Below are 23,043 nucleotides of genomic sequence, written 5' to 3'. Positions count from 1 at the left end.
TCTTGGCAATGGCCATTTTCACCTGTTCCTAATCAGTAACATTTTGTTTTGTTTTTCGTACATGCGGTTTAGAGATTTCAAATAATTTATTATTTATCAATCTTATATATTTATTAACAATTTATATCAAATAAAGAGTTAAAATAATTGTTGTGTCTTTTTTTTCATGACGGGGCTTAATTTTTTCATGTTCTCATTTTTAAATATTTTGGTGCCGATATAAGGCAATATCAGTGGGAAAATAAAGGAAATTTGCTTCTGTTTTTAACATTTTTAATTTTTATGGCCATAGAGGACCACCAAAATATATTTTAAAAGGTGATCCCGTTTCTGTAACAATTGTTTATATACTGTGTATCAGATATTTTTTTTTTACAGGGGCAGCGCTAGTAACAGCGATTTGGATTGTTAGCAGCTTTCTTTATTTAGTTTTAGCTACTTCATTTTAGCCACTTACTTTTTATTTAGCTACTTTACTTTTATTTACTTATTTTTCATTTCTTTCACATATTATACCCCCCAAAAAAGTCATAAAAGACCTATGGGAGGCATTTCAACATTTAAATACTTTTTTTTTTTAACTGACTTTTCCTGTAACTGGGGTTAGTATATTAGACCCGGTTACAGTGAAAATGCAGCCAGAGGCTGCATAGTTGTGCTGACTGGGTTTCCTAGGATCCAGCATCTCCTGCTCCCTTCCTAGACCCATCAATAATTGCTGAGTCAGGAGGAAAGCGTGGCATTACCACTTCCTTTTTCTGTGCACACAGCACTTGTTCAGCACCGTGTATACAGCACTCAAGAAGACTGAGATGGTAATAAACAGTCTCTGCCTTCTCTAAGGGGAGATCGACTGTGTTTGACCGCTGGCTGCCCACTCCCACAACTGCACGACCACGTGCAGCTGCTGTACTTTGTAGTGACGTTTTAGTACGTCACTGCAAAGTAGAATGCAGACCGACCTGATGTTTAAAATTTATGTTTTGAGACATTGCCTAATGTGATTCCTGTGTTACCTGTCATTGTAATCCTGCCTGTGATAATAAGGAAATTCTTGTAAACTATTCCTAAAAGAACAGGAATTCAAAATCTAAAGAAGCCCCATTGAGCCCGCTGTCAATCAGTGCCAGGGGGTAGTTACAGCCTCCGTTCCCCATGCACTAAGTGGTGACTGAAGCATCAGTGGCTGTGTAACACAGGTACTTTGCAGTGACACAGAAACACAGAGCAACAAGTACAGGGTTAATAAACAAGGGGGATTTACTGTAGCAGGGTCAATCTCCACGCAGGGAGTAACAGGGAAATATGGGGACAACAAGGAAGGGAGTCGACACAGTTGTAATCGGCAGTTTTTTCACTTAGCTGACTCTTGCTCCTCACAAGGCAGTTGCCGGCTGGTGCCGGTGTTGCTTTCTTCTGGCTTCCCCGCCTAAACAATGCTCCATCTTCCGGCGACAGCGGTCGGTCTCCGGTTTGATCCGCTGAGCCCCTAGTCCATAACAGTGCACTTCACTTCCTTGGCTCCAGGGATCCTGCGTCTCTTCTCCCTCTAGTCGGGCTTGACTCCCACTGTCCACTGCTGCTTTCCCGCGCAAAAACTCCTTTTGCACCCTCTTCCTAGACACAAGCTCAGCTCCCCGGTCACCTGACTCCTCAGCTCTCTTTCTGGACACACCCCCAGCTTCCCGGTCACCTGACTCTTGTCTCGCAGTCTGTCTTCCCCCTGCAACAAGAGGCACGGCCCCGGCAGTTCCGGATCCCTTGTTTTGAAAGTACTTACACCCCGGTCTCCCCCCTTACAGCTGCATCAGTCCATGTATGCCTTAATCGAGTGTAGATTGACTAATTACATTGTTGATTGGCTCACATAATGGTTCGAAATCTGGCTGTGTAACCCTGCCTCAACAAGTTAATCCCTTGTTGAGCCGACTCACTGCCCATATAAAGAGACCTTTGGATGTGAAGTATCCTCAAGCAGTAGAGATGATACTGATGTGTATCTTTCCTCGGTTTGTTCGGACTAAGTTCCTCTTTCTCTGCACACTGTATGTTGACAATACCTTGCTGTAATCCCTCATTTTATGTGAGGTTATTATTGTTTTTAATAAGTAGGCCGAGAAATACAAAGAATAATAGAAACTATTTCAATGACCGCGTACTTAATTTGCTTAGGAAAATCAAAAAATGAAAATGTTTCCTGAGTCTGAATGACATTGTGTCTGGGCTGTGGATCCTTGGTAAACACAATGAATCACCTTTTTTTAGACAGTGTGTATTACTATTAGAAAACCCTTAGGCTGGGGCAATATGGAGACCTTAGCGGTGACCAAAGTTTACTGGGTGTCGCTAGTACGTCACAGTACAAGTGAATGGGGTCGCATTGTGACCCCCAGGGTTCTGCAGCTGCGAAAAGCAAGTCACAAGAAGTCCAACCATGTTGGATTTTTTCCACTTACATGTCGCAGCACCCTTGTGGTCACAACTTGATCATATTCACTTGTATTGTGCTGCCATGCAACAGCGACACCAAGCAAACTTTGACCTTGTGACAGGTGTCGCAGCCAAAGTCGCTGTGCAGCCCCAGCCTAAGTGTATACTGCCGTATATGTTAGAGATGTAACCTTTGTCCCTCGATTTTGTTTGTAATTATCTGGCATTCATATATATGTCCTTAAAATACAGAATGCCAAAGATACTGATGCTGATCATGTGTAGGATATACTGTATGCTTAGTGTTTTTTTGTCGAGTTCTAAGGTGCTTGTGGTTAGTAATTATTAATATCCTTTATTAATATTTGCTTCAAGTACAAAACTTGAAAACTAGGCTATCTGTCCAGGTGGGGTACACTTATATAGCGCTGGGCTACCTGCTTAATCGAATAGTATGGCCGTCACTAATAGGCTATAAGCCCGACACTGTGCACTACCTATTTATGACCAGCGCCCTATACAAGCCTTTTTGTGTCCAATTTTAACACTAGGCAATCACCCCTCCATGAATTGGTAGGTTGTGAGTGGTTGTCTCATCAGAATTTTGCACCAGTGTTGCCGCCATCTTTATTAAGTGTGTTTGCTGCATTAAGGTAGTTCATTAGTTTCCGTGACCTGGGCAGGTAAATACTGCTGCACTTTTCTGCTGTGTTAGTGTTAATTCTTGTATTTCTGGGGGAATTTTAATTCCTCTTTCTGTGGTTTTGCTTTTAATTTTACTGATGCTGTAGAGCCGGCTATCAATCAGTGCGGGGCCGTAATTATAGCCTCCGCTCTCAATGATGTGAGCCGTGACTGTTATTGCTCCGGTCACACTTGTATGACTGAAAGGTGGCGGTTCCCAGGAGAACTAAACGTTATTTTCTCCCAGGTGCCACACCTTCACTACTGTGGCCGAACACCTTCATAAAACACTATTAAAGAGGTTGTCCACTACTTTTTCATTGATGACCTATCCTTATAATAGATCTGCAATGTCTGATCGGTCGGGGTCCGACACCCAGCTCCTCCACCGATTAGTTGTCCTTGGTGTCGGCGGCAGTGGCCAGCCGGAACTGCTCGATTGCAGAGCTGCTCCATCTTCTGATAGTGGCCGTGGATGGGTACTGCACATCCCCCTCCTATTGATTTTAATGCCTTAAAGACAGCACATGGATTGCACATGTATGACAATGTGTGCTTCCTGATATTTCTCCGTTTTCTCTGACATTTTTTGGCTAACCGCTCGATCTGCAAAAGAACATAGACGTGTGAACAGCCACAAAGACTATAATGGGTAAAATTCCATCTGTGAAAAAAAACGGATAGAACAAGTACATGATTCAAGGTGATAAAAAAATAAGAAACTGTAATATTCTTTCCGAGGAATCTTCACAGCGTGGTCCCCTATCACATCTTGTTTACAGTGTGATGACACATACTGTACATCACCGCAGCGGCCGGCAAACGGCTGTCAAATTTACATGTCAGCTTGTCTAAAATGCCATTTAAAGCAGAAGAGCACATTGATATTATAAGCTCAGGCCTATTATGATGATAAAAGAACACATTTATGAGACAGTGACTAAATTCTAAAAATAATTAACTTAATAGTCTGTTTTAATTTATAGAAGTTGCACCATGCCAGAAAAATGTGCTTGATGTCTAGCCATATATAGTCCTAAAACCTGGACTATACAAGAGCAAGGCTCAAATATAGTTACAGACTGATCAAAAGCACCGATGACATAAGTATAGCTGGTGGAAACGTAAAGATGAACCTCAAGTAGAGCCCTATATGTGTATAATATCTTTGGAGCTTTGACTCCTCTGCACACGTAGATATAAAAAATAACATGTATGAAAGAAATAGTCACCACCAGAGGGAGCTCAGGGCTTGACTGAAAGCCAGCATTACAGGATACAGTAAGCTCCCATACTCCATCACGTGGTCAGCATGGTAACTTTTACAGATTAGGATCTTCAGAAATGTATTATTGAACAGTGCTTGTAAACACAACCAATTTACTGCTTATTCCATTTTTCAGCCATTCTTGAAATATTAACCATTTATTTTTGTTTACAATTTGTTGCCTTGGGGGCCGACCACCACTGCTAGACAGCAAAACATTCACAGTGCTTACATGCTATTTTATATTGATCTTATAAGCACTGCACTAAAGTTGGACAGAATTTCTGGGGCATGCTCATACCTCTCATTCCCGTCCAGCTTCAGAGTAGTGCTTATAAACTAAACAGCAGCGGTGGTCGGTCTCCTAGGTAACGAGCTGTAAAGAAAATATATCATGAATTATTTGTGGCATGACCTCTGTGACTCCCATACATCTTAAGAACTGGGTCCTGTGTCATCCATGTGAACGGAGCTGTGATGCGGAAGGGTGACCACCAATCCATGCACTGTAAATGGAAGCTCTGGTCACAGTTGTGCTCTACTGCTTCCACAGACCCACAGCAGTGAATGGAGCAGGGCTTTGGGACCCCTGTTCTTGAGATCAGACCCAATTGATCATACATTTAGCGCCTGCTCTGTGAACCGCTAACAAATGTTGTTTGTGGGATATCCCATTGAATTTTGTTTTATAAGCTTAGAAAAACATGGCTAACTTATAGTATCTTACACTCTCCATGAACAAGAGTGGAGTTGTTTCTAAAAGAAAGCATCCATAGGGCAGCATGGTGGCTCAGTGGTTGGCACTGCTGCCTTGCAGTGCTGGGGTCCTGGGTTCAAATCCCACGAAGGATAACATCTGCAAGGAGTTTGCATGTTCTCCCCCTGTTTTTGTGGGTTTCCTCCAGGTTCTCCGGTTTCCTCTCACACTCCAAAGACATACTGATAGGGAATCTAGATTGTGAGCCCCAATGGGGACAGTGATAATATCTGTAAAGCATTGAGGAATTAATGGCGCTATATAAGTGAGTAAAATAAATAAATAAAATGTATTGTAATCTAAAAAAAACCCTTTAATAACAAACTATACGACGGATGAGACACAATGCCACCAGTGTCTTGTGTATATACACGGTCAGTGGGACACGGCAGGAGAAGGTGTGGTAAGATCATTTTTAATTCACCTATCTTTTTACAGGTTCATGTCAATTTTGGGAATTATTGTCATCTTAGACAAGACTCTAATATTATGAATTTATTGTTAGACCATGCTACATGTCCAATCTCTATGTTTTCCATTGAATCTCTAGGAGAGAAGCTCAGCTGGATGAAGAGGGACAGTTCTTGGTGAGAATAATTTATGAAGACTCCAAAACCTATGACCTTGTATCAGCAGCGTGCAAAGTGCTCAGTAAGTAGATCGTGGACTCCTGTAAAGCTGTGATAACTGCTGCAGGAAGCTTGTGAGGAAGGCGACTCACGTTCTTGACTTTCTAATCTATTTTTACTCTTCTGTGTTTCTTAAATGAAGCTGAAGTTTATGTAGCGAATATATTTCACATGCAGTGTTATTACTGAGCCCCTTACACTAAGAAGGTTGCATTCTTTTATGGCAGGCTTTTAAATATTATCCACAGCCTAAGCTGCTGGACATTTTAAGACATAATTTCGCAAATCCGCTGCCTATATTTTACCTTTCCATATAGTGGCATAGAATTGAATCCATCCTGGTCTATCCAAGGAATTGTGTTTTGGTTATAGGGGTAGTTTTAAGAATGAATTGTGAATAACAAATGTTTGTTTTGTGTGTGTTACATGACTTACCATAAATGTTACCCCAAATACTTTAAAGAATTATTTGGAATTTGAAAACTTGCTATAACTCAAGTAATGCCCTAACATGATAACTAGTGATGGGCGAGCATGCTCGTGTTTTCCTAGTATCTTAAGCGTGCTTGGGTGTTATGTTTGAGTCATTCCCGTGTGCATGATTTGCGACTGTTTGACAGCTTTAATACATGTGAGGAATGCCTGTTTCTTAGGCATTCCTCACATGTGTTAAAGCTGTCAAACAGTCGCAAATCATGAGCACGGAGTGACTCAAACATAACACCCGAGCACGCTGAAGATACTCGGCGAACACCCGAGCATGCTCGCCGAAAGGGTTAACAGAACATACTCGCTCATCACTAATGATAACGTGATTAACTTATCCTTGTAGTGATGTAATGGTGCTGTAATCAGAAAAATAGAATAGATGTAATGTTTGTAACTATTTCAAGGATTAAGTGACCACTTAGTGTACCCTGTCACATTGGTAAGCTGGCTATAGAGCAGTGAGAACTGAGCAGGTTGTTATAAACTTTTGAGGGAGAAGATTCTGTATAAATTGTAGTGTATTCGTTGATATCCTTGCTCCTTATATTCTTAGTAGTTCAATGGGCGGTCCTAATTAGTGATTGAATACTATCTGTATATATGTAGGACAGACTGGAAATCACGGATTAGGACCACCCACTGAATCCTAAACCAAGAATGAAAATAGACCTCAATCGAAGATAAAATAATATATGAGTTCTGGTGAATCTTTTTTCTATATATTAATTAGTTTGGCCCCTCCTGCTCTACATCTTGCTCTATAAATGCTGCCAACAGGTTGCATAGTATTTTCAGGATAGTTCTCCTTGAAGGGATTTGGTCATCAGGTTTTTGCTACCAAATCTGTGAGCAGCATAATGATTCCCTGATTCCAGGGATGTGTCACTTACTGGGCTGCTTGCTGCAGTTTTGATCTATCACTGTTTTATCAGCAGGCGATTATCTCTAGAGGACTAGTAAATCTGTTGCAATGTAGTCCTCCATATTCATGAGTGCTGTATAACGCCACCCCACCACTGATTTGCAGATTTCTGCCTATACACAGTGCACATAGAAAGATGCCAATCAGTGGTGTTGGTGGGGTTGTACAGAGCTCATCATTCAGGAAACTGGTAGATCTGCAGCAGAGAAAACAGATTTTAATCAAACTTGCAGCAACCAGCAAAGTAGATAATACATCGCTCATTCAGTGTTTCTGCCCCTACATCATGCTACTCTCAGATGGGCTGGCAAAAACCTGCAAATTGCCTTTAAAGTGATTGTCCAAGAGTAACAAACAATACAACTAGCAGCAGCAAATAAAAGTAACCGGATAGGAAGTGTTTCTGCGCTCTCTGGAGTTACAACATGAGTAGTAGTAGATAAAATTGTAGGTTTATTGTCGATGAATTTCAGAGTCCATCGACTCCTTCCTCAGGACAACCATACGAAAATAGCCAATTTTTGGATTATTTTTAGGCTATTTTTGCATGGTTGTCTTGAGGAAGGAGTCGATGGACTCTGAAACGCGCCGACAATAAACTTACAATTTTATCTACTACTACTCATGTTGTAAAACCAGAGAGCGCAGAAACACTTCCAATCCAGTTACCTTTATTGATATTGTATGGAAGCTGCTGAATCTGGTCTTTAGGCTCCTGAAGTGTTGTGTCTCACACAACCTTACAAGGTGAGCTGTTTTACCTTTATTCATCAAACTTTTAACCTGGATAAGATATAGCGCTCTTGCATTTCTTTATAGCAGCAGCAAATGGCATTTAGTAAAAAAAAACAACACAATCCTTACCCGTTAAATCCTGCTCCCCTCCAACGCTGATACTCTGGCGGTCTCCTGCCCGCAGTGTCGTGACTTTACCATTAGCTGCTGCTGGTGTTTTTATCTTTCAGCCAAGCTCTTTTATAATTTGATTTTAGAAAATGTAATGTGCCTTCTGACTCCTGGAGTCACTGATTTACTGGGTGAACCATGCAAACCGCAAGACTTTATTCAATAAAATAAACCCAGTACAAACATTTCCTACTCCCAGCAAGAATGGAAAATATTTCATGGGCCTGCAGAGCTTTGTTTCCATGGAGCTGTTATTCCATATATTATAGCCCTGGACTGGCAACTATATATTAGTCACAGGGTATTGTATAAGATATAGCCATTGGTGAAACAATTAATCAGCCTCTGCATGAAAAACAACATTCTCCGGCATATACTGTCAGCTTCAGGTATAACTAGAGATATATGTTGCTCTCATCTGCATGCCGGGTACTCTAACTCTGCTCTGTTGCCGGCTAATTATTATTGAACTAAGCCGACAACAGAGCGGGCACTATCACTGTGCAGATCGCACTGTCACTGTGCAGATCGCACAGGTCGCAGGGAGGGACACAGCAGGGATGAGCACAGTTCCTGAAACGAACGTCACTGAAGAAGCTTCGTTTTATGGAGGGGTAAGTGGCTGCGGCAGTGACTGCAGCCTTTGCCCCCTGCTCTGATGACGCTTCATTTGATACACTGGGATACTCAAACTTACCGTCATCACACAGGAAATAGCAAAAAATAGAATAGCTGTTAGATAGTGTAGTTTTCTAGTAATCGTAAAGTGACCTGTATGAAATTTAAATCCAGCTTTATTTATTTATTTTTTTGTTGTTCTGCAGATCTCAATGCCGGAGATATTCTCCAAATGTTTGGAAATATGTTTTTTGTTTTCTGCCAAGAGTCTGGATATGACACAATTCTTCGGGTACTTGGATCCAATGTCAGAGAGTTCTTGCAGGTCAGTTCCGGTTTTGTTGCACACGAACAAGTTTAACGGAAAAATTATAAATTACAGCAGATAATAATTTTTGACACTGGCTGCATAGCAACCACAAATACTTAACATTGGCACATATATAAGCAGTGTTATTTCCAGACGTTAAAAAAATCAATAATGGTAATGAAATCCAAGATGACAGTCAGTGAATCGTGGAGCAGAGAAAAAGTCCCCTGTGAGCTTTTAAGGTTTGCATTGCAAAATTAAGAGGAAATCAATTATGCTGAAATGTGAGACGGATGGATAGTTGTATCTTCTAGTAAATTAAATGTTGTGGTAAGTTTATACTTTATAGATTTTCTTTCTCTTTAACCCCTTAACCCCCGAGGGTGGTTTGCACATTAATGACCAGGCCAATTTTTACAATTCTGACCAGTCACTTTATGAGGTAATTACTCTGGAACGCTTCAACGGATCCCCCTGAGTTTGTTTTTTCGTGACATATTGTACTTCATGATTGTGGAAAAATCTCTTCGATATCACTTGTGCTTATTTGTGAAAAAAACGGAAATTTGGCGAAAATTTTGAAAATTTTGCAATTTTCAAAATTTGAATTTTTATGCCCTTAAATCAGAGAGATATGTCACACAAAAGAGTTAATAAATAACATTTTCCACATGTCTACTTTACATCAGCACAATTTTGGAACCAACATTTTTTTTTGTTAGGGAGCTATAAGGGTTAAAAGTTGACCAGCGATTTCTCATTTTTCCAACAAAATTTACAAAACCATTTTTTTAGGGACCACATCACATTTGAAGTCACTTTGAGAGGTCTTTATGACAGAAAATACCCAAAAGTGACACCATTCTAAAAACTGCACCCCTCAAGGTGCTCAAAACCACATTCAAGAACTTTATTAACCCTTCAGGTGCTTCACAGGAATTTATGAATGTGGAAGAAAAAAATGAACATTTAACTTTTTTCACAAAAATGTTACTTTAGACTCAATTTTTTTTACTTTCACAGGGGTAACAAGAAAAAATGGACCCCAAAATTTGTTGTGCAATTTCCCCTGGGCACGCAGATACCCCATATGTGGGGAAAAAACACTGTTTGGGCGCACGGCAGGGCTCGGAAGGGAAGGAGCGCCATTTGACTTTTTGAATGTAAAATTTGCTTGAATAATTAGCGGACGCCATGTTGCGTTTGGAGAGCTCTCAAATGCAACATGGTATCCGCTAACAAATTGTCGGCTCAAATTGTTAGCGGACACCATGTTGCGTTTGGAGAGCTCCTGCGTGCCCAAACATTGGAGCTCCCCCACAAGTGACCCCATTTTGGAAACTAGACCCCCCCAAGGCACCTATCTAGATGCATAGTGAGCACTTGAAACTCCCAGGTGCTTCACAAATTGATTCCTAAAAATGAAAAAGTGTTTTTTTTTTCACTTTTTCATTTTTCCGAATCAATTTGTGAAGCACCTGGGGGTTCCAAGTGCTCACTATGCATCTAGATAGGTGCCTTGGGGGGTCTAGTTTCCAAAATGGGGTCACTTGTGGGGGAGCTCCAATGTTTAGGCACGCAGGAGCTCTCCAAACGCAACATGACATCCGCTAACAATTTGAGACGATTTTCCATTCAATTTGTTAGCGGACACTATGTCGCGTTTGGAGAGCCCCTGATGTGCCTAAACAGTGGAGCTCCCCCACAAGTGACCACAAAGTGACCCCATTTTGGAAACTATACCCCTCAAGAATTTTATTAAGGTTTATAGTGAACATTTTGAACCCAGAGGTATGACACAGAATTTGATAACATTAGGTCATCATATTGAATAAGTTGTCATTAGTCTTGAGTGCAAGTGCTCGCTACTTGAGTTTGCATCGGGTACTCAGGTATGCACCATGTACAGCGTGTGCTCGAGTGACATGCTCGAGTCCCTGCTCCGCATGTTTCACGGTTATTAGACACCCAAAAAAAAACATGCGGGGATCGCTCGTGCATGGCAGGCAATCCCCGCAAAGTTTTTTTGGCCGCGAAGCATATGGGGCGGAGACTCGAGCATGTCACTCAAATACCCACGATACTCAATGCATACCAGAGCACCCGATGCAAACTCAAGTAGCGAGCACTTGCTCAACACTAGTCGCCATATCGTTATCTTTTTTCTTACTTTTGAAAAAAATCCCAACCCCATCACAACCCTAACCCTAACCCCAGCCCTAACCCTAGCCCAACCCTAACCCTAGCCCAACCCTAACCTTAGCCCAACCCTAACCTGAGAGTTTATTTTTTACGCCGTTCCTCATGCGGTATAAGTGATTAGACGACTTTATTCTTCGGGTCGGTGTGATTACAGCAATACCAGAATCATATGGGGTTTTTATGACTGACAGCTGTCACACACTAAAAGACGCATTTTTTGTAAAATCTAGTTTCTGCATCGCCATATTTTGAGAGCTATCATTTTTCCAGATCTTGGCAGACAGTCATGTGACGGCTCGTTTTTTGCGGGATGAGTTGACATTGTTATTGGTGCCATTTTCAGGCACGTGACATTTTTTGATCGCTTTCTATTCCGATTTTTGGGAGGCAGAATAAACAAAAACCAACAATTCAGGAATTGTTTTTTTTTGTTTTTTTTTTATATTCTGTTCCTCGTGTGGTAAAATTGATAAGGCAGCTTTATTCTTCGGGTCAGTACGTTTACAGCGGTACCACATTTATATAGTTTTTCTATGTTTTGCACTTTTACATAATAAAAGCAATTTTATAGAAAAAATTATTTTTTAGCATAGCTTTATTCTGAGAGCTATAACTTTTTTATTTTTCGGCTGATGGAGCTGTCTGGTGGCTTGTTTTTTGCGGGACGAGATGACGTTTTCAGCGGTACCATGTTTATTTATATTTGTCTTTTTGATTGCGTGTTATTCCATTTTTTGCTTGGCGGTATGGTGATAAAGCATTGTTTTTTGCTTCGTTTTTTATTTTTATTTTTTACCGTGTTCACTGAAGGGGTTAACTAGTGGCACAGTTTTATAGGTCAGGTTGTTCCGGAAGCGGCGATACCAAATATGTGTACTTTTATTGTTTTTTTTTGTTTTTTTTTATAATAATATTTTTTGATGGGTACATTATATTTTTATTTTTGGTGGATTATATATATATATATATTTTTTATATTTTTGCAATTTTTTTTTTTTTTCACTTTCTGATAGTTTTTATACTTTATTACTTTGTCCCACTATGGGACTTTCACTTTTTTTTCTCTGATCGCCTGCATGGCACAGGAACGCAGCACCATCCCTGTGCCATGCAGGCTGTCAGCGCTGGACAGGGAGAAGATTGTTTGGAGATGCACTGCGCATGTCCAAATAATCTTCCTGCTGTCTGGTGACCCGGATGTTGTCATGACGACATCGGGTCGTCATGGCAACATCCTGGAAGCCGCGGCAGACATCGCTGGAGGCTGGAAGAGGAGGTGAGTATCGGTGATCACCTCCCCTTGCCTCCGCAATGCTGCGATCGACTGCGATCGACTTCGAACGCAGCATTGCGGGGCTTAATGTGCTGGGAGCGGTGCGAGACCGCTCCCTGCACATTGTCACAGATGACACCCAGGGCTATCAGCTGACACCCGTCGGCGATCGCGCCCTCACAGCCTGTGTGCGGGCGAAATCGCCAGGGCGTACTAATACGTATCAGGTCCATAAGGCCCAGGGCACAGATACGTACTAATACGCCCTTGGTCGTAAAGGGGTTAAAGGGAATATGTCAGCAGGTTTTTGCTATGTACTCTGAAGACAGCAGGAAATAGAGGCTGAAATACAGAATTCAGGGATGTGTCACTTGTCAAACTGTGTGCAGTTGATTACCAACTGTGAAGGATTTATCACCAAGAGATTAACATTGCCTCTGGCAACACCCCCTTCTGTGATAAGCAGCTTTCTGTCTATGGACTGTCTATGGCGGGGCTAGCTTTCTCAGCTCTGCTTCATTCTAAATCTAAAAGCTCTGATTGTGTCAGAACTGCTGCACCCAGTAAACTATGTGATACATCGTCGGATTCAGATTCTCTCTGCCCACATCAGGCTACTCTCAGATGAGGTAAGAAAAACCAGCTGACAGATTCCCTTTAAAGAAAGTTTTCAAAAATAGATTGATTGAAACCTAGCCAGGTATCCAGATGATCAGGACTTCACAGGCAATGCGTGAACATTTGGGAATTATTGTTAATGTATATAATAAATAAATGACGTGTCCTAATTTTTTTCAATGTAAGTGTTGCTGGTGCAGGTTATTGTAATTTTATTTTACATTTCATTGTAAATATTGCTATTTTTTCATATTAATATTATGACTAACGTACATATGTTTTTTTGTAAATGAAAAAAAGTTTTCCAATGTTTTGGGTAAAATGTGATCTAAAAAAAACACAAAAAATGGCTTATCAGACCATAGGCAAACAGATTATTTTGCCTTCATTTATGACAGAATTATTTATCATGTTGTATACTAATAAGAATTTATTTTTCTACAGATGGTGGTCATTATAACCTTGCCTTTTGCATGTTAAGATATCATGTGTGAAAATTTTAAAGGAAAAATAATGTAAAGTTGTATTATTCTTGACTGAAATTACATTTCATGAGAGAAAGCGGATTTAAAAAAAAAATATTATAAAGAAAAACATTAAAATGTAAGAATCATCAATGTTGCAATGAAGAAAGCTGCGATCTTTGGTATTAATTTAGATTTTTTTTAAACATTTAAAATTATTTTAGGAATGAAAATCGCAGCGGTCATCCACTCAAACTTAGGACCATTTCGGATGATTGTAATATGGGTGGATTTTCATTCAATATTAAATTAAATATAGTTGATTCCCTAGATTTATGCTTACCCAAATGTAGGTGACAAAAGGTTCTCTTTAAACTCATAGCAGACATTTTCTGTATTACGATGCATGGCAAGTTACAAAAAGTCCAAAGACATTTGTACATCTTGCTGCCTCACGATTTTTTTAGAGCTCCAATTTGGCTGTAAAAGAACATTCGGATCGTAGACAGGTCACAGGCCAGACGACTGTAGTATTACAACAATCATTATCACTGTGCCATTTTTTGCTGGTTAAGTCTGATTTCTTTTTACAAATCTTATTTTGATATTTTCTTCATCTTTACAGAACCTCGATGCTTTGCACGATCACTTGGGTACAATCTATCCAGGTATGCGTGCTCCATCATTTAGATGTACTGATGCAGAAAAGGGGAAAGGCCTTATTTTACACTATTATTCAGAGAGAGAAGGACTGCAAGATATTGTTATTGGGATCGTTAAGACAGTGGCGCAGCAAATCCATGGAACAGAAATAGTTATGAAGGTGAGTTTTTCAATAGTGTTCCAAACTACAGTATGTTATCTTAGAGCTAGTTATGTTTTTCTTCATTCAGGTATTGGGCTAGCCTCATTATAGTACCTTGTAGCCATTGTATTCTGAGTTTATAGGATAATCTGGTACCATCACTGCTGTGAACTCTATGAAACCATAGACAAACTGGGATCCAACAACAGTGTAGATCAATCCTGTGTTACGGACCCGGGAGGTGAAACCTCTGTGCTGCGGTGCAAGGAGGGACCCAGAGGGGCGTAACTAGGTATCAACTCGGAGCGACCTAGGTCGTACAGCGGCTCAATCGACTCTGTGACCAGGGAGGGTCCGAGCAGGGGGACCAGGTGCTACTCTGGGGACGACCTTGTAAGGGAGCAGGTGACTCCCACGGTACAGATGGCAGGGACTGACCGGTATAGCAGATGGGCACAGCAGGCAGGCTGACGAGTGATCCAGGTGGATGGACTGGCAGACACGGCAGGTGACAGGCAGGAGCCTCAAGGTAGGCTGTCAGGTGGTCACGGCAGTTGACAGGCAGGAGCCTCTAGGTAGGCTGTCAGGTGGTCACGGCAAGTGACGGGCAGGGACCTCCAGGTAGGCTGACAGGTGGTCACGGCAAGTGACAGGCAGGAGCCTCCAGGTAGGCTGACAGGTGGTCACGGCAAGTGACAGGTAGGAGCCTCCAGGTAGGCTGACAGGTGGTCACAGCAAGTGACAGCAGGAGCCTCCAGGTAGGCACGGCAGGTAGCAAGCAGGAGCCTCCAGGTAGGCACAGCAGGTAGCGGGCAGGTGCTTCCAGGTAAGCAGGCGGGCAAAGCCCATAGACAGACTGGCGGACTGAACGGAAGACAGACTGTCGGGCTGGAGAGTAGTCAGGCTGGCGGACTGGACTGGTAGTCAGGTTGGCGGGCAGGACAAGTAGTCAGGCTAGCAGCGGGACCTGAGGGCTGAAGCAGAGGTAAGTACACTGTGAAACACCTATGGCTCGGGCACCTCCATTTTGGAGGAGGTGCCTTTTATATGGGAGGACCTCCGGCAGTTGGCCGGGGACTCCTTAGGGCGGCGCGCGCGGCCCCTTTAAGAGGGAGGGAGCGCGCGCACCCTAAGCACTGTGCCCGGGAAGCTGCGCGCACCAACAGCAGCAGGAAGAGGAGCGCTGGAGAACGCCGGGCGGGGAGCGCGGCGGTGAGAGGGACGGCGTCTCTGCCTGGCAGGGGGCAGAGACGCCGATGCTACATCCTGTCATTTCTGCCCTGGCAAGAACTGCAACCTTTTCATTTGGACGAGTAGTGGGCTTTCAGTGATTAGAACTCGACCATTGCTGAAGTGAGTGCATATCCTTGCCATCATTTCATACAGTTTGGAAGCCTCTATATATAGGATCTGTAACAAATTTCTAAATACAACTTAAGATACTTTAGGATTAGGAAATAGATATTTTAGACCTGAAGAGGTTAGTGGACATACTATGAAAATATATGCCAGAGTGGCTGTATAATCCTTTTTTTCGTTTGATGTTTAAGCCCTATTGACGTACGTCATGGGCAGATAGGGGTTCCCGAATGATGAGGTATAGGATGGTCATTGCCATTGTGTTAGACACAGGAGCTGTGCACATGCGATCGCCGCCGGGAGCTTGGTTTACGTGATAGACGAGCCCCGACTCTCACAGCCAGGAACGGTGCCCGCAGCATTGCTAGCTGTTTAACACCCTAACTCACAACATTTAGGAGGCTGGGAGAAGTCTCCAGTAGCACAAGCTTTGCATAATGTACTGAAATTTTGAGCTAAAACAACATGTTAGTGGTAAAAATGTAATTCTTCTTTCTTCACCGCCCAATGGTATAAAATTCTGCGAGGCACATGTGGTATCAACATGCTCACTGCACACCTAGGTGATTTCATTGTGGGGTGTAGTTTGTAAAATAGGGTCACTTATAGGAGATTCACTTATAGGAGACTGTTCTCGCAACTCAGCAGCTCTGCCAATGTGACATGACTCCCTCCAACCATTCCAGCAATATCTGAAATCCAATATGGTGCTTCTTCCCTTCTAAGCTTTGCACTGTGCTTCAAAAGTAGTTTTTGACAACATATGGGGTATTCGTTTACTTAGGAGAAATTGTGTAACATATTGTACTGTTCAATTTTTTCTATTATCCCTTTTGAAAATTAAAAACTTGGGGCCAAAGCAGCATTTTAGTGGAAAAAATGGTAATTTGACTCAGCCCAATGTTATTCAATTCTGTGAATCGCCTGAGGGTTAAAAATCCTCACTAGATCTCAAGATGAATTCCCCAAGAGGTATAGTTTCCAAAATTGGGTGGAAGGTTATGGGAGTGCCGAACCATTTGATTAGCCTCATTAGAAACTTTTACATTGACCAAAAAGCAACAGTCCAAACGGAATTTGGTGAAACTGCATGGATCTAAGTAGAGCGAGGCATTAACTAAGGCTGCATCCTGTCATCATTTCTCTTCAATTTATATGCAGAAGCTATTTTCAGGAAGGCTGGACTTGCCGACAAGAAGGAATCAAAATCATCAAAAATCTTAAATACGCAGATGATATAACATTGATAGCAACAAGCGTAGATGTAATAAAGGGTTTTAATAAGGACTGTCAAATGGAAAGCTCGAACTTGGGACTACTACTCAACACAAGGAAGACAAAGATATTGACAACTGCCAGATACAACCAGGACACATTTGAGATGAAAGGCGACGAATTGGAAGTTGTAAAGGACTTTAACCTACATTTCACTGGCGATGAAGACATCGATCGTACATAGTTTGGTCTTTTCTGTGGTAACACGGATGCGAAACCTGGACGATAAGGAAACAAGACAGAGGAAGAATCGATACCTTTGAAATGTGGTGCTGGAGATGGATGTTATCAATACCATGGATGGCAAGAAAAACAAACAAATCAATTTTGGAACAAATCAAGCCAGACATGTCACTCAAAGCAAAGATCATGAATCTATGACTTGCCTACTTTGGACACATCATACAAAGAGAACAATCACTGGAGAAGGACATCATTGTCAGAAGAATAATAGGAACAAGGCAAAGAGGATGCCCAGTAACCCCATGGCTTGATACAATCAAGATAATGGCGGTGAAGGTGGACCTATCTAAGCTTGCACAACATTGATTTTCTTTTCCTACAGAGTGTTCATCCATCAAGTCGTCATGGATCAAGACTGAGCCGAAGGCCATTAAATAAATAGATAGGGTTAATCTGCTGGTAAATGGCGATACAATGATGTCCGGCAGCTTACATGAAAGTGTGACTACTGGGAGATAATGAACTTATTTCAAGGGAGCAGCTGGCTTTTGATTATGGGGGCGTTCAGAAAGTGGCTACTGTCATAATTAACAGCACCACTCATGTACTATGTAAGCTCACCCCAGAACATTGATTGACGGTTTGCTGTAACAAGATGCGCTGCAGACCCGGCTGTCACTCATAGTGCTGGTGCGTTCTTACGGCCGCGCTCATAATATTGTGAGTGGTGCTGTGAGTGATGACTGTAACCAGTTCATGAACGCTCCCATGACTTAAAGCCGGTGGTTCCTGGGAGGAAATAAGTTCATTTTTTTCCAGTAGCCGCACTTTTGGTAAGGTGGCTGGGCAGCATTGTAATGCTATTTACCTGCATATTAACCCTGTATATGCAGGTAAATAGCGTTTTCCGAGATGGCAGGTTCCCTTTAAATGAGAAAGTGTTAGAAAATAACCTACTGTTTAAATCAGGCTTTTATATTACATTTAGTTAAAAAAAATAGTTTTTATTATTCATTTTACTATCTATATTAGTAAAACTTGCAATTTTCCCAATGGGTACGAGGTCTAATAGTAAACTCTTACTCCTGTTCTCCAAATAGACATTTACAGCAATGGACAAACAAAGACCTTGTGTGCTTGCACAGAAGTATAAACTTAGAATACTCTAATCTGAGATCAATGTTTGCATCAGTGTTCCCCAATCCTGAAGACATGACCTGTTGGTGGATCTTGAGGACTGGAGTTGAGGAACACTGGTGTAGAAGGAGGAGGAGAGCTTTAACATAAATTGTTGTGAGTGGTGGATCCTGTGTTGTCAGCTGTGTATAGAGGTGTTACCGGTCATTGTAATCCGGTTGTATTGTAGAATTTGGCAACATATCTGCTTTAAGTGCAGTGTAGAACAGTTTGTGGATGTTACATTTAAGCAGCTAATGATTAGTAGATTATATGTAGGAGATTCTCCTGCATTAGTCGGTTCTTCATAAAATCTTAAATTTGTGCTGCAATTAAGTAAAATATTTAAAAAATACTTGAACATCTGCATTACCATTAGTCACACTTTTATTAGCTCATTACCATTGCTGTGTGTATTTCTCCTAAGCAGTCTCTTAGCTTGGCAGAAGGGGGAATATATTTATTCAGGATTATTCAGGATTTACATGGGTGAACATTGCATAGAATTAACTGCCTGAAATTTGATGATAATTGACTTTGTCCCTTGGTTAAAATATAAAATATAGTCTATTACTTCAGTATTGCCACTTCTTAAAAATAATTAGGAAAGCTGTTGCATGAAATGTTGTAAATTAATGTTGCGTAGCAGCTGCAATAATCAGTATAATGAACTTCAACGCATGTACTGTAATTGAAGACGCGAGCTTACCAACTGGCCGCTGTTTTCTACAGAGGTGGGCTTTAAAGATGGTGAACCAAAAGGACAATCAACGTTTCTGTACATGTCCAGCATATGGACATGTAGAGTTCCATTTGCTGCTGCACGCTTGTATCAACTGTGTTTTAAATAGTCTTCCATTAGTTTTCGTGGGTACCATGCAATACTGGCTTTCTCCCACATCAGTTACATGTAGCTACAAGGGCCAAATCAGTCTTTAATGGGGCTCATCACTTATCGTGTGCCATTTCTATTATTGGCCTCATGTTCCGTGGTCCAGATATGACTGCTGAGGGCCTCCTCTGTATCCTCTATAGCCAAGCACCTGTTGCATTTTTTCTTGAGCTCCTTAATGTTTTAAGCCATGTCTTTTAAATTGTATATTAGTCAAAATATATGAGAAACTTGACTTTATTCATCATAAATTCTAAGATCTACTATTAGAAATGAGAAAAAATGCATACACCACTGTCTGTACCTACAGTAAGGTAAATAGAACTGCTAACAATGCTGGGAGTGATGACTGATAATGTATGAAATGTAAAATCCAAACTAGGAATCTATTGCGTGGATACATTTTCAGACGATAGATTACATGTGCATAACTAAGGCTCATTTACCCCTTGTCTGCAGTGTACAGTAAACAGATCCATGGACCTCCCCTATGACCAAAATGGGGTCAAGTGTACTCTATCTAGCCAGTATATGTTGGGGTTCACTTTTTTTTGTTGTTGAATGTAATAACTGCACTTTTCCTTGCAGAGGCACTCGGTGGAAAATACTTATACTATGCAGTATTTTTTTTTAGAATGAAATGCGATGCCTGATGACACTGTCATACTTTATATGAAAGTTTTGGAAACCTTTTAAACATACAACTGAGTGCAAAAAGCCTAACCAAATACATAAAAATGAGTTTGCTTTTTGCTGTTTTGCTAAGGTCGTTCAACAAAGAAATGAGGAGTGTGACCACACACAATTCCTGATAGAAGAAAAGGACTCCAGAGAAGAAGACTTTTATGAAGACCTGGACAGATTTGAGGAAAATGGAACTCAAGAATCCCGTATCAGTCCTTACACGTTCTGCAAAGCCTTCCCTTTTCATATAATGTTTGATAGAGATCTTGTTGTTACTCAGTGTGGAAATGCAATCTACAGGGTTCTTCCTCAGGTAAATCTATCTATCTATCTATCTTTTAAACCACATAACGTCTAATTTCAGTTTGTAAATTTTAACTAAAGATAAGAATAAATCCCAAAAAAGCAGACAAGAATAATATTTCCAAACCTTTCCTTTGGGAATATTTTCTTCCTATCTTTGCTGGGATCAGTTACTGTTATTGGTTAAATACTAGCTTACTGGTTAAATACAATTCTTACCAATTTCCATCTTTTCTGCTGTCAGCACTGTTCTTGTCCCATATGATCGCCCCACTTCTTTGGTAGCTCACACATGGACCATTGTGTGTGGCAGAGCTACAGTACTTCCACAATGTAAGCTTTTATGTAGCCTCACAATGAGGTTCCATAGACTTACATTGAGAAATCAACTTCAAGTTCACTCCCAAACCGCTGTGTGACCTGGTTAGTCTGTTTTCAAATCACAGAGGCAAGAAAAGAATCAGAGTGGCGGTAGAAACCGGGGAATAAGAGGATCAATCAATATTTTTACACTTACACATCATTACAATTGCATATATAATTAAAAGGGATTACAAAATACATTTTTTTATGGGACATTTTCTTTAATTTACTTGTCACCAACAAAACTTAACTATCATTAAAGTGTAGCTTAACTTTTTTAAAAATTTTGATAAGTCATAACATTTTTTGACATATAGTCCCTTGAAAAAGTATTCACACCCCATGAACTTTTCCACAATTTTTCACGTTACACCCACAAACTTAAATGTATTTTTTGGAGATTTTATGTGATATACAAAAACAAAGTAGCAATAATTGGTGACGTGTAAACGAAATGATATATGGTTTTTGAATTAGTTTAAAAATATAAATTGTGACATGTATTTATTTTCAACCCTCTGTAATCTGATAATCCTAAATAAAATCCCGAGTGACCAATTAACTCCAGAAGTCATATAATTAGTAAATTGAGTCCATCTGTGTATAATTTAGTCTCAATATAACTGCAGCTGTTTTGTGAAGACCTCAGAGGTTTGTTTGAGAACATTAGGGATCAAACAGCAGAATAAAACCAAGGAACACACCAGGCAGGTCAGGGATAAAGTTGTGGGGAAGAGTAAAGCAGGGTTCAGTTATAAAAAAATATCTCAAGCTCTGAACATCTCACGGAGCATTTTTTAATCCATCATCAAAAAATGGAAGGGATATGGCACAATTGGAAACCTACCAAGACATGGTTGTCCTCCTAAATTGGCATTCCAAGCAAGGAGAACACTAGTTAGAGAAGTAGCCAAGACGCCCATGGTCACTCTGGAGGTGTAATGACTATTGTCCGGTACCATTCACATTATATTGTAAGATCAATCTTCATCATGTGATTAACAACACAAATACCTTCCCACTACATGTAAGTCATTTTTAAGTTATTAAAAAATGGCAACTAAAATCTATCACATTTACAAGGGCTCATAAAATAGAGGGATGTATTGTAGCCTGGAGGGGTATAGTTTGGCCTAGAACAGTTTATCCCTCGGGGTATACTCTGGCCTGGGCCAAACTATACCCGGGTTTAATCTGGACAGGGGTTAATTTAGCCTGTTACACCAGGATGGAAGATAAAAAAGAAAACAAATACAATAAAATGTAACCTGGTAAGACTGGAACAAAGAAAGTGCTCGAGTGCTAACAATAGACTCATAAATAAAGTCTCAGTTTCATACCCAAACGTCTGGATGGTGCCAACCTGTAGTTTGGAAGCAGCAATGGGTATGAAACTGTGACTTTATTTATGTATCTATTGTCAAATTTGAGCTTGGTTTGTTTGCTTCTGTCCTGCTAGGTTACATTTTATTAATTGCTCGGAGCCACTTATTAACTTTACTGCATTTGACATGTACAAATTCTGTTTGTAGCCATCTACAAAGCTAAGTTCTTATTTACTACATTCAGTAGCAGCTTTAGGTTATAGATATGCTGGATATAGGATGAGTAACTGTTTCACAGCTTAGTTAGAGGAACACTTTATGATACTTGAATAATAGTCTTATTTGGCACCATTTATTTCTCTGTACTTGTTTGCCATACCTTTTTACTATATAAAACATGTATATTCAATATTAATGTTTCTTTCCTCATAAATTTATAGCTTCAGCCTGGAAACTGTAACCTGCTGTCAGTTTTCTCCTTGGTACGACCCCATATTGACATAAGCTTCCATGGAATCCTGTCTCATATCAACACTGTGTTTGTCCTGAGGAGTAAGGTAAAGCATAATTAATAAAGCTATGAGTGCACATATACTCTATTTTTCACTGTGAGTCACTGGATAAACTACAGATTCAAATTATGGATTGCTATAAACCTGCCTAAAAGGTTGTGTGTTTAGGACAAGGATAAATTGTAGATGTTGGGAATTATTCCAATTATCTGGGGTATTACATTCCAGAAAACTAGTGCAGCATGAGAAAAATCCTAGAGATGAGAGTGGAAAGTTTGAAATATGGAGGATGTTTGTTTTATATCATTGGCAAAATATGGAGAGCAGGAATAGTGGGTAATGGGTTTCAAGGAGGAGATGTAGAGAGGTGCAGAGCTCTCTAGAGTTCTTTCGTTAAAGCAACACATTTAAATTGATTTCTAAAGTGAATTTGAAAGCCTTACAGTAACTCTTTCATTTAAAGGGTTATTCCCAAGATATTAAGTTATCCCCTATCTGGAACTAGGAAATTGGGCTCTGCACAGCATTGTCTTGAATAGAACGTTGATGGAAATCTCCTAACATTATGGTGCAAAAATGTTTAAAATATATAGTGAA

The 23,043-nt window shown here is 40.5% G+C and overlaps 1 protein-coding gene across 1 annotated transcript in view; it reads left to right on the top strand.

The window, feature by feature from the left end:
• The window catches only part of GUCY1B1 (guanylate cyclase 1 soluble subunit beta 1), a 113,466-nt gene that overhangs the window by 29,566 nt on the left and 60,857 nt on the right, over window positions 1-23,043 (top strand). Inside the window, exons 3-7 of the mRNA XM_073644957.1 lie at window positions 5,689-5,789; window positions 8,909-9,027; window positions 14,195-14,392; window positions 20,026-20,256; window positions 22,375-22,491. Of these exons, the coding sequence (XP_073501058.1) occupies window positions 5,689-5,789; window positions 8,909-9,027; window positions 14,195-14,392; window positions 20,026-20,256; window positions 22,375-22,491 (766 nt within the window). The remainder of the gene's footprint in view (window positions 1-5,688; window positions 5,790-8,908; window positions 9,028-14,194; window positions 14,393-20,025; window positions 20,257-22,374; window positions 22,492-23,043) is intronic.

This window comes from Phyllobates terribilis, unplaced genomic scaffold (genome assembly GCF_046119375.1).
Source record: "Phyllobates terribilis strain yellow unplaced genomic scaffold, ASM4611937v1 Scaffold_1__5_contigs__length_1240528914, whole genome shotgun sequence".
In the NCBI taxonomy this organism is placed as follows: Eukaryota; Metazoa; Chordata; class Amphibia; order Anura; family Dendrobatidae; genus Phyllobates; species Phyllobates terribilis.
This window is presented reverse-complemented; position numbering and strand designations above follow the sequence as displayed.